This window comes from Trematomus bernacchii, unplaced genomic scaffold (assembly GCF_902827165.1).
Source record: "Trematomus bernacchii unplaced genomic scaffold, fTreBer1.1, whole genome shotgun sequence".
In the NCBI taxonomy this organism is placed as follows: domain Eukaryota; kingdom Metazoa; phylum Chordata; class Actinopteri; order Perciformes; family Nototheniidae; genus Trematomus; species Trematomus bernacchii.
In genome coordinates, this window is record NW_022987593.1 from 12,427,523 (window position 1) to 12,439,965 (window position 12,443).

At 38.6% G+C, this 12,443-nt stretch overlaps 1 protein-coding gene across 1 annotated transcript; it reads right to left on the reverse strand.

Moving 5' to 3' along the window:
• Positions 1 to 7,921: 7,921 nt before the first annotated feature.
• Positions 7,922 to 10,316, reverse strand: LOC117481669 (interferon-inducible GTPase 5-like). Its single transcript, XM_034129463.1, has 2 exons — positions 9,753 to 10,316; positions 7,922 to 9,060 (listed from the first exon to the last, which is right to left on the reverse strand). The coding sequence occupies exons 1-2, from the start codon at positions 10,306 to 10,308 to the stop codon at positions 8,423 to 8,425; spliced, it is 1,194 nt and encodes a 397-aa protein (XP_033985354.1). The 5' UTR covers positions 10,309 to 10,316; the 3' UTR covers positions 7,922 to 8,422.
• Positions 10,317 to 12,443: the final 2,127 nt, after the last annotated feature.

Consider the following 12,443-nt stretch of genomic DNA (forward strand, 5'->3'; position numbering starts at 1 on the left):
TGATGGTAAAACCCCCCTAAAACAGGTGCAAGGGTCTTTTGAAGTGTCAATTATCAATGTGCTTCCTATAGGATGTAACCCATTACATTGGTTAAAAGACTGCTCCTATTAAAGTATGATCCTTTACATGTCCACACACTCTTATAATAATAATAATAATAATAATGGTTTTTGATGGGGAGCCAGTGGAGGGAGGAAAGTGAGGGTGGAGGGGTTGACAATGGAGCCGTCGACGGTAAGTGAAAAATCTTTGGTTGAGTGGGTAAGTGAGTTTGGGCCGATGATTATAAGTTCCGATTTGTCACAATTAAGTTTTAGAAAATTGTTTTGCATCCTTGAATGTCAGTGAGGCAGGTGCTGAGCTGGGAGTGTGTGGTTGGAGAAATATATTTTGTTGAGAGGTAGAGCTGTGAGTCATCAGCATAACAGTGGAACTGGAGTTGGTGTTGACAGAGGATTTGTTAGACGCTTTTATCCAAAGAGACTTATGGCGCGTTTCCACTACAGCGCGCAGCCCGGTTTAAGAGGGCTGTGACGTCAGCGGCCCGTTTGTGGTTGCGTTTCCACTTGGCCTAGTACCGGCCGGCGGGTCCTAATTCACAGTTTTTCTGGCCTCATAAAATCGTGGGGCCAGGGCCAAGACAACCGGGCTGAGTTTGTGACGTCAACGCTCTCGGCTGCTGATTGGTCGGAGAGAATCGTCACAATCTGCGCGCGAGATAATCCATTTTTACAAACAGCATTTTTGTTAACAGAGGAGCTACAACAATGGCAAAGAAAAGCACACCATGGTCGGTCGAGGAAGTGACGACGTCCATTATATTGCAGATGATAAGGTCCAGCGGGTGCTCAACGGGACAACTCGCAATATCAAAGTCTTTCAGGAGGTCTCTACACAGACACTGGACTCTCCAACGGCGTTACTGGAGTCTGCATGGTACGTTTTTGCTAACGCTCTGTTATTTGCTTGAAAGCTTTGTGTCCCTATCTGTTCTAAAGCTCACTTCTAACAAATAAGTCTATTTTATCCTTACATTTATGTTCGACAACCCATGCTTTTATGGAGCCCCGAAGGCTATGCAGATAGCATTAGCATACATACTCAATACTGTGGGCAACCCCCACAGGAGCAATTTGGGGTGAAGTGTCTTGCCCAGGGACACAACGACATGCTGACTGCAGTGGGGTTTGAACCTGTGCTCTCCTGATCCGAATACCAACGCCTAGAAGGTCGAGCGGGGCGGACTCATGTTCAGAACTTCGGATTCAAATCAACATGATGGAGGGAGATGAATCCGTGTATTTTCGGACCATTTCATTTTCTTTAATAAACAAGTAAACGGAAGAGCGTCTGAGAGGCGTTTTTGCTTTTAGTTTTTTACCTTACTAAATGGTCTGGAAAACTCACGGAAGTCATTTCAAAACAAAAGCACTCGTTTGCTTGGAACGGTGATAATATTATAAACAAGGGGAAACTAGGGCTGCAGTCGAATAGTCCAAAAATCACCTACTATCGTCTATTCCTATCGTCTATTCCTTGACCTCTGTGTGAAACGTCACGGGGTTAACCTGTTTCACACCTTCCCCCCGGTACCGGGCGGATAAACGCGTCATTTGCAGGAAACAACGTCTAAGGAATCTTAATATTGAATAAAACTATGAATGTGTTATATCCATGTAACGGGAAGAAACTCAGCTAACTGATCTTTTTAATTTTTTTTTTCAAAAAAAACCCACATTGCTAGCACTCAGCCTCTGAATTAGCCTCAAGCGAAAAAAACGTAACATACTAAGGCAACTAAACTCACTCTAACTCCCTTATTACTTATCCTAGATGCACAACCAACCACTCTTTTTTGGTGTCCTGGAGACACTGAATCTACCGGTGCCCTCCTCAACACTCAGTGATAAACATTCGCGACGCTCTAAACGAAAGCGTACATCATCACATGTGGAGCTAAGAAGCTAAACACGTAAATATGGCTTACCTTGGTCAAAAGTGGTCTTCAATGGCATTAAAACGATAAAAAAAACGATGCTGCAGTTAATCCATAGGTTCATCCTATGTGTCTGTGCCTTCTTTGAAATTATTTCTGATAATCCATAAGCAATACAACTGCGTTTTAGTTTCCAAACTCCAGAAGGAGACATTCCTCCAGTTTGGTTTCGTTTTCCACACGCGAAGCAACCACATTTTTTCTTTACAACGTGTCTGGGTGGGAGCCTCCCCCTTCGATTCTATTGGCTCTAACGGTCACAAGGGTATGTCAACCAACCAAATCGAGCAAGGGGGGCCAGAGATAGGTCAAATCCACCCAAATGACCCCAGATGGCCCAGTTTTTGGCTAAATCTCTCTAAAAAGGTCAAATTTCACTTGTTTTGCATCAATCTTGATACAGGGTACTTATTATATGTTGTACTTTGGATTCCTAAAGCTTTTAGTCTACTAACCCATCATCCAAGGGTAGTTTTCACTATCTGTAAAAAATAATTTTTGGACGGACACTATAATTTACAGTTTTTTACTATGTAAAATCTGAATTTTCTTTAAAATAAAAAACATTTATATTGATTCTGACACTTCTACATCCAACTCACAGGTTTATCATTACTTTGAGAACAAATATTATTAATTTAACCCTTTTAGAAGGGAAGATATGGTCATTTGTTCTGGGAATGTCATTTTCAAGCCTGAGACCTGAAAAACAGGCTCAGAGTGGAACAGGTTAAGGGATAGTGGATAGGAGAATTCAAAAGGATTTAGGAGAAGAGACTGCGCTGCTTTGAGAATCCGACTGCACTTACACTATCGACGTATTTATGATGCGTCAGCGGATGTCATTAATGTGCGTCTGCTGTGGGGAAACAACAGTTTTCTATACAGCGGACTACATGGATGTATAATAAGAACGGAAGACTCATCTAGAGACTCTGCACCATGCTCTGATGCCAACCTGATCTCACCAGAATGGGTGACTCCACCACGACTCCTTAACACTGCATTGCGTGGTGGAGTCACGAACTTTGTTACATTTACGTGTCTGCACCACGCAAACAACGCCAATGTAAAGTGAATGAGGCTCCTTTGTCGTGGTGCACACACGCATTTCTACAACGTCCAGCAGTGAGCTTTTATTCTATAAAACGTTTTTAAAATCTACTGTATAGCTTGTAGTAACTCACAGGAGGCTTCTTTTATTTTATTTGTATTCATAATAATTTTTATTTTTCGTCAGAATGTATTCTGGTGCATTATTCACCAATGTTTGTTCTCAAAAAACAATGTATTGTAAGTAATACAACTGTGATTTTTATTAAATTAGTTCGTTTTTAAGGAAGGCCAGAGCTTCAGCTGTGTCAAAGAGATTGTTCCCTTTAGTTAACGTTATTTAAAAGATAATTATATTCCTATTTGATTAAGTACCCTTTATTGTATTACGGACCCAAAGAGCTGAGCGTCCATTCCCATTGGATAACAGAGCATTTTACACCCGGAAGTAAGTATTCTCCTTACTGTCCATTGATTTTATTTACAGTGATATCTGCACTACTCATCAACTCAAAAACACCAGATTATCCTTGTTAATTACACAACATTGATTGGTTTAAATTGTGTACAATGCTTTTGTATTTTCCACTTTCGATTCGGAGAAACAAATATGTTTTCGGAGTGTGTGGATGGTAGAAGACACTACACTACCCAGAATCCTCAGCTATTGTTCCGCTTTGCCTCAAGCTCTGTGATTGGTTGACCTCCAACTGCATTCCAATGAAAAAAACGTTTCGTCAAAGATCAAATCATACTTTATCCAGCAGTGCTTGCTTTACTCTTTGAAAGTCATCACATGAATGCATTGTAATGAATGGTTTGGCTGCATTAAACATTACACATCTGTCGTAGTTCTTTATTTATCTACAGAGATCGGGCCTCAGAATGGACCGGAAACTATTCTTTTACCGTTCTATTTTAATTTCACAATAAAGTTAGTAGTAATAATTTGTTTTGATATTATTGTTTTTTATTAACTACTAGACCGCTGGGTCATGTTAAGACCATCTTTTCTGTGTTGCTGTGGGTTTTTTACATCGCTTTTGTGTTACAAATATCAAAACAATAACAGAATATATCCGTCGTAAACTAAACCAGAAACAGCAGTATATTTTATTTTGTTAACACTGTAAACTTGACAGCTTTTTAACCCGCACCTCCTACTGGTTAAAGCACGTTATTACACGTTTAGAGTAATGCAATGCAGGTAGATTGGGTTGCTTTTTATTGACTGTTTTAAAATGCCTTTTTCTTAATGTCTTTCATTTTTGTAAAGCACTTTTGAATGTGTTATATTTGATGAAAACATTTCAATATTAAGAGTACATACTCTTAATATAGTGGGAAAGTGGAAGGTCAATGATATAAATAATATAGAATAGAAAATATCAAGAAGATACTGTAAGTGATCTCTACAATAAAACAGTTTAGTGCCTGATAGGAGGATGTGCAAAACAGACAAACTTATAAGGCTTTATTTAAACATTAAAAAATACTTTAGGTTAAGGTCGTCTTTTAAATAAGAAAAAAGCTTTGGGGGTATCTACAGATATTAAGCCTGACAAAGTACTTAACGTCTAATATATTGCATGGTTTGTTTTGGAACTTGACAATCAACTTTCCTTCAATGTTAACTATGTTGAAGCACTTATTTTAACTGATATTATACATATTAATTATACTCTTATAAGATGTATGTAGATAGAATAAGAAATGTGCAGAATATGTTTAATGGTGGAGGTACACAGATATCGATAGATGTCTTGTGATGCACTGTTGATGAACCTGTGACCCAAGTGTTTCATTCATTGCATAACTACACCGTAGTTGTGTATATGATATGTCAATAAACCTTAGAAAATCTTGAAATCTTGAAAGGGATGTGCAAAATAGCCATTATATACAGTTTTTAATGAACTATTAGTAGAGAATAACGAGTAATGAATATGCTTTAGGGATCTGCAGATACATATTTAGTCTTCTCAAGCACCCACTACCAAATATCTCGCCTGATTGTTGGCTGAATTCACTGAATTTTACTCCGGTGTAACTAAAGTCTGATTTAAGGGTTGTTTATATTTCACATCATTAATCCAAATCTGTAAAGTAACTAAAATAAATGTAGTGGAGTAAAAATACCAGGTTAACCTTAAAGAAAGCCCTCAGGATTATAAAAGACCCCCATCACCCCACAAACTGTTCTGTCTGCTGCCGTCTGGCAGGCGGTACCGCAGCATCCGGACTAAAACCACCAGACTCAGGGACAGTTTCATCCCACAGGCCATAAGACTATTAAACACCTGAACTTAGAAACAACATCCATAACATTCATCTGGCTGCTACTTAGAAATTATTTATCTAATATATCATATTCCAATCACTTGTATATAGACTCTTATTGCACTATTTCACTTTTTACTATTTTACTATTTTTCTTTTTGTATTTACTTGCACTATTTGTTCTGTGTAGCCTATCTGTTTTATTGTGTTGCACTGTTGGAGGAGCCTGTGACCTAAGGGGGGGGGTAGGACACGTTCTAAGCACATGGTGTAGTCCTATAGCTGAGGATTCTGGGTAGTGTAGTGCCTTCTGCCATCCACACACTACGAACAAATATTTGTTTCTCCGAATCGAAAGGGGAAAATACAAAAGCATTGCACACAATTTAAACCAATCAATGTTGTGTAATTAACAAGGATAATCTGGTGTTTTTGAGTTGATGAGTAGTGACTCCACCACGCAATGCGGTGTTAAGGAGTCGTGGTGGAGTCACGCATTCTGGTGAGACCAGGTTGTCTGATGCTGTTGTTTTATGCTTTATGAACGGGGACAACAGAGAAACATAAATTCTTCATGAACGAGGTTATAATTGAAATAAAAAAGGAAAGTGAAACTTTCACATTTCTCTTTTTGATTATAATACTGATGAACGTTCAAAAACAAAGCACTTTGGCAACTTACCACATACGTTTTAAAATGCTTAATAAGCACCGTAACTTTCATGATATAATTTATTGGTCATAATCGGTTGTTTCCGTGAAAGGCCGAATATTCCCTCACCATAAATGATGCGGCCGCAAGGCATTGTGGGGCAGCAATTTCTCCTTTCCTTTCGTAAAGGAATGTCCAGTGGTTCCTTTCCTGGCTAAAGGAGGTTATAAAGGAAGTTTGAAACCTCTTTTCCTATCATCTAGAGAATTCGAACGGCTCTTATCATGGCTAACACTGAAGTACTTCCGGGTAATTTCACTCCGTTAGGAAGGTTCCTAAGAGAAACTGACAATTCGACTGCAGCCAAGGTGAATTTAGCGATCACAACGAAAACGACCAAGACACACATTGAGCCCAGAAAATGAATGTTATTAATGGTTGTAAATATAATAAGCCTATGTCTGAAATGGACTGTTATATTTGACGAGTGATACAAATATTTGTTACTACAAGTTCTTAATAAAACTGACACTGTTGGACTCGGTACTAGTTGACTGCTACAATACATTGAAGTAATTTTACTGTGTATTTTTTGAGAAATACTCTGTCAAAGTCCCCTCCTGAGAACAAAATCAAGCCACTTCTGCTAAGTTTGATGAGGGAATTGTTTTTGTTGCCATTAGTTCTTCGTGAGATTGACACTGTTGGACATAGCACTCGTGAAACCCCCACAAGTTCTATGAAGTACTTTTACTGTCTACTTTTCCAATAATCCTCTGTCAATGTCCCCTCCTGAGTACAAGAATGCATGTTTCACTGCTATTTTGAATAAGTGTTAAAACACCTTTCTTATGAGACTTATATTGTTGGACAGAGTATTTTAAGAGGATGGTAGACATGATATCAGCAATACTTCCAGTCAGTACTCCGACAGCAGCATTTATATATACAGTCTATGGTTTGAGCACAACCACGGCGGAATATTACTGCCAAAAGTCACGTGACTCACTCACGTGACTGTTGGCAGTAATATTCCGCCGTGAGAAGAAAAAGTTTTGTACAGGGCAAGTGAGGTTTGGACTCCGCTGAATACATATTAACAGAGTTTTTAACCCCTAACAGTCTGGGTCACCTGTAAGAAAAGTGTATTTCTGACAGCGCCACATTTCTGTCAAATCATGCACTTGGCGTTGACCTGCATGCCTAAAGAAGGGTGCACAAAGTGTGATGTGTTGACTTTATTCGAATATTGCTTGCAATATGATGATACACACCTGTTACACGACAATTTGTACTGCCTGAGAAAAATGCACCCAGTTTCAGATGTTGTATTTTTGTGAGCAGTCAGTATTTTTATGGTTGGAAAGAAAATATATCCTCCACCGAAAGATGTACAGAAGTGGAAAAAGCATTTTGTACACCAGTCTTGATGTTTGATATAAGGTAATCAAAATAATAATTAAAAATAATAATTAAAACATTGAGGAATGTTAAATGTTCCTGTAAATTGTACCGCTATTTATTTGCACAGCATTACGACAAATTGTTATATTAAAAATAGGGTTGCAATAAACCCTTGTCCCTTACAACTGATTATGACAATGATTTCTACATGCTAACACTGTTTAGTTAAATATAAATGTGTCATGCTCCAAAGTTGTGCAATAATGTTGTTGTTATTATTATTCTATTCATTGCCCATTAACAGGAATTATTTTACAACAATTTAAAATATTTTTAAATACTTTAATATTTTAATTTTACATTTTAAATGTAATATTTTTATATTTTCAGATCTTTTAAAGACCAAATGTTTACCGCTTGAACAATAAAAAAGGTTGATTTATTGATAATAAAACGAATTCTTACTTGATGTAAACTGATGTAATCTTTTCCACGTGAAAAACCCTGTGGAAATGAATCAAAAATGCTTTCAACATTAGTTCTTAAATCTTTATTAATAATAGTAATGCAGTTGTTATAAGAATAATGATGATAAACATTAAAGTGTACATTTCCTCTGAATGATGATGTGTTGTAATTCCTCACTGTCACGACTGAGGGGCAGCGACTCACTACATTACATTTAGCTGAAGCTTTTATCCAAAGCGATTTACAATAAGTGTAAAAACCATAAAGATTCAAACTCGGACCAACAAGAAAAGTGCAGATATATTCACTTCAAGCAAGCCGTATCATTGTAAGTGCTGGTCACTAAGTTACAAGGCCTACATTTACTTTTTAAAAAGAAAATAATCTACAGTCTGCTGATCATTCAGCCTGTACTGTATGATGCAATGTGCAGCTGAAAGTTTATGTTTTGCAGTTCATTTTTTATAAAAGAAAATTAAATGAATGAAATCTACTAAATAATAAAACATCTCTTTTGTACACTGAAGTTTTATGTGACATTGGAGGCATTGCCAATCCCTTTCCAATATCACACTGAGGTGTCCAAGCCCAGGGCCTTTCTGAATACCCTCTGAGCATCCTCAGCGAGCATGTTGAGGATAGTAGTGAGAGCTCTGTAGGTGGAGGCATAAGAGATGGCCGCTGCTGCTGCTAATCCAAAAAATGGAATAAATCTGGACACTTCCTCTGCTGCTATTAAAGCAAGTTGAAACACAGACACCTTCAGCACGTTAATGATAACCTCACTGCTTATTTTCTCTAAAGCCAGAGGTGATTTCATCTCTGCTCTGAGATCATGCAAAGGCACACCTGCACTATCAGCAAGACTCTGCAGTGATTTGGGATCAAGACGAAAAGTATTTTTGTACACCATGGCATTAATAACTAGCATGTTTAGATCAAAAGCTAAAGAGAGCCCAGAAACCGGTGCAGCTGCTACGAGTGCAGATCCAGCAGCTAGGTACTTTATTTTTGACTGGAGAGCCTCTTTCTTTTTGTTGATGATCTCAAGATTGACAATTGGCATGGCTAACAGCAGAACATCTCTCTTGTGTGCAGGAAGCTCTCTCTCCAGGGTCTCCATTAACAGATGGAAGTCATACAGGTGGAGATCAAAGCTGGACACCGGGAAGACTTGTGGAGACCGTATATCTTGATTTTCAAGACCTGCATCACAAAGAGAATAAACAAGTTAATTCCAGACAATGAAATTGGAACAGAGTAAAGGAAAGCCCCAGCAACCCTCTGCAGGTCAGACACAAAGACCGGCAGGTTGTTTCAGATCTGAGAGGATGATCGGTCACACCAACAGACCCTCAGTGAGCTCAGCCAGTATTCATATGACTCATTTTATGACCTGTTAACATTGATAGCACTTCTTCTCAACTTATGCTGCACATGTGTAAAGTTATTGTTGTCCCCTTAAATTGAACCAGTGTCTACTTGTGACCCTTGTTGCGTAAGCCTTTACGTTTTACATAAATACAACTCTCTGTTCTCGCAGTACTCTCATATATCTGGAATGACATTCTTATAATTCTATAACCATTATTTTAATTCTCTGGGAATAGGATGTTTGCATGTTGAGGGGGAGACACACCGATGGCATGTCCCGTCTGCAAATCTGAAGGGCAAGAATGTGTGGATAGAAACAGGAAATGATGTACTTTTATGTAATGTCTGTGACCATAGAAAGGTTGTTTTCATTTGAATATTCTTGTTTTTGCTTCAGTTAAGGCACATTTTCACTTTCTCCCGTTTCCAGTCTATTTTTCCTAAATATACAGTATCTAGAAATGTAAACAACTACATTATTAAGCTTTTTTATGTTTTAGCTTCAGGTGAGAGCACATACTTACCTTTAATGCAGTCGTCTCTGATTTTTTTAAGGGTATCTTCAATGTTGAAAGCTCTCTGACTTCTTTTTGCCTCACGCATGCTATTGTCAATCTTTGAGCGAACAAAGTAGAACTTCTTCCCCATCTTCTGAATCTTCAGAGCGAGTTTCACATCATTTTCTCTGAAGCGATCAGCTGAGATGATGATGAAGAAGTCAAATTTTTCAAAGCCAACAAGCTCCAGGTACTTGTCAGCTGGAAAATTGGAGGTGCCAATTCCAGGAAGATCCCACAGTGTAACATTGGGAAATTGTGGATGGGGGTATGATTCGACCTTCATGGTGGTTTCTACACAACCAGTAGGGGCGGCATTCTCATCCTTGTTGTCTATGCCTCTAAAGGCGTTAACGAAGGTGGATTTACCAGAGCCAGTCTCTCCTGTGACGGCAATGTGAAGTGGAATATTATCCTGCTCTTCCAAATAAGCATTGATCTTTGCAGTGGCTGCCGCAGGCCCTTGATTTTGCAGAACTTCTTTAAATGTTTGTAATTGTTCATTAGGAAGTGGACCAGCCATAGCTTCCCTTTAATCTAAAAGGAAAAAAAGGAGAGTAATTTCACTATTGTAAATTGCTGAACTGAGCATTTATAATCAAACTCACAGAAACAATGAATTTGATAATAATTAGGGCTGTCAGTCGATTAAAATATTTAATCGCGATTAATCGCATGATAGTCCATAGTTAATCGCGATTAATCGCAAATTAATCGCACATTTTTTATCTGTTCTAAATGTACCTTAGAGGGATATCTTTCAAGTTTTTAATACTCTTATCAACATATGAGTGGACAAATATGCTTTATATGTTTGTTTATTATCATTTGAACAATGACAAATATTCTCATGAATATTAAACACAACAACCTCTGAACATTACAAATATTCGCCTCAATTCAACCTAGAACCTCTCTCATACAATAATACTGTGTGTGTGTGTGTGTGTGTGTGTGTGTGTGTGTGTGTGTGTGTGTGTGTGTGTGTGTGTGTGTGTGTGTGTGGAGACACTGTGATGGATCGTTGAGCTATGTGCAGCTCAAGGCATATATGCTCGAATGGGAGCTGCCTGGACGCTGCAATAATGTTGCGCTGACTTTTCGTACAATGTCCCACTGTCTGGCTACCTGCATAAAGTCAAGTGCTCGGCGCAGTTGTCGGCGAAATGTCATTGAAACAGCTCCTTATATCCGTTAGCGCAGCTAGCTAGCACCAGATGCTAACAACAACACGTAGGTGTGCCTCGCTCGCGCGAGTCGCGCCACACATACACACTCCCTCCCGGTCCTCCCGATGGCCAGTCCGGGCCTGCCAGTGAGCGTGGAAGTGTGGTCTGCCAGGAGCGGGGCTGTCAGCATCAGCTTGTCGATGGTATTTTACACTCGATGCGCTCTGAAACTACGGCGGCCGAGGACAAAAAATACACATGCGTTAATCGCGTTAAAATAATTAGTGGCGTTAATTTTTTTTTGCGTTAACGCGTTATTAACGCGTTAACTTGACAGCCCTATTTGGGCCTACTAAGTATTTCCATTAAACTTTATTTTTAGAAATGTACAAAATGAACGTAAATATACATATATACACGGTATATCGTCAATTACTCCCCGTTGTCGGCATCTTGCCTATAGCAGCCGGGGCTTTTTAGGAGGATGCATCAGTGTGGTAGTCCCAACCTGGTCTCACCAGAATGCGTGACAGTCACGAACTTTGCTACATTTACGTGTCTGCACCACGCAACTTGACAGCCCTAATAATAATACAATTACAATATCCAAACTTTTCAAAAAAAAGCACGTGTTTTCTAATAAACTGTGAAGTCTACAATGAAAGCTTAAGAACTGTCCTAAAACCCCAGAATAGCCATTGTAAACTCTTTATAGGCTACCTCCATACAAAAAAAGGAAAATCACGAAAGACATGCAAGGAGTGAGCAAAAGTCACACATATTGACTGAATATGAAACAGGTGCAACTTCAAAAAAAGATATTGATTATATCCCTTACCGTATGATACACCTGCAACGTTGATACTCAGCAAGAAAGTTGAACTTCTTTGCTGCGCTGTTGTGTGGGTTCAGACTTTAAAGAGTTCCGCCCCTTAGAAACTCAAGGAAGTGGCCAATTAAACCTTTTCCTGCAGTGAGTGACAGAGAATCTAAACCAATCAGTGTTCATCATGTTTCCTTTCTTTTTCCATGTTCAGTTAAAGCAGCTGATTTACAAGAAATGCGTAGAGGAGGGATCTGTTTACCGAGCACATTGTATTGTCATGAGATGTTAGTGACGTTAACAAAGGTTTCACTTTATGGAGACATGTATTACCTAGACATGTTGCTTGTTGGAAACAAATGCTATCTAATAATATATTCTGCATTAAAGACACTGAACATATTTTAATCTATAATGAATATTCTTGTACTTTCTGTGAATGAGAAGAACAAACATATCATTTGTTCTATCAGAAAGTATTCTGTATTATGTTGAACATCTTAAAATGGAAAACTCGGCAAACTACAACTTCATAAAGACATTTTAATGTATTGTTGTTTTCTTTTGGACACTTCTAAGAATTACAGCAGTGTGGCACCACTTCTAAATAAGAAGGCAACAAGGGAGTGAGGGGGACAGGGTGGGGCTATATTTTGTGTTATGACA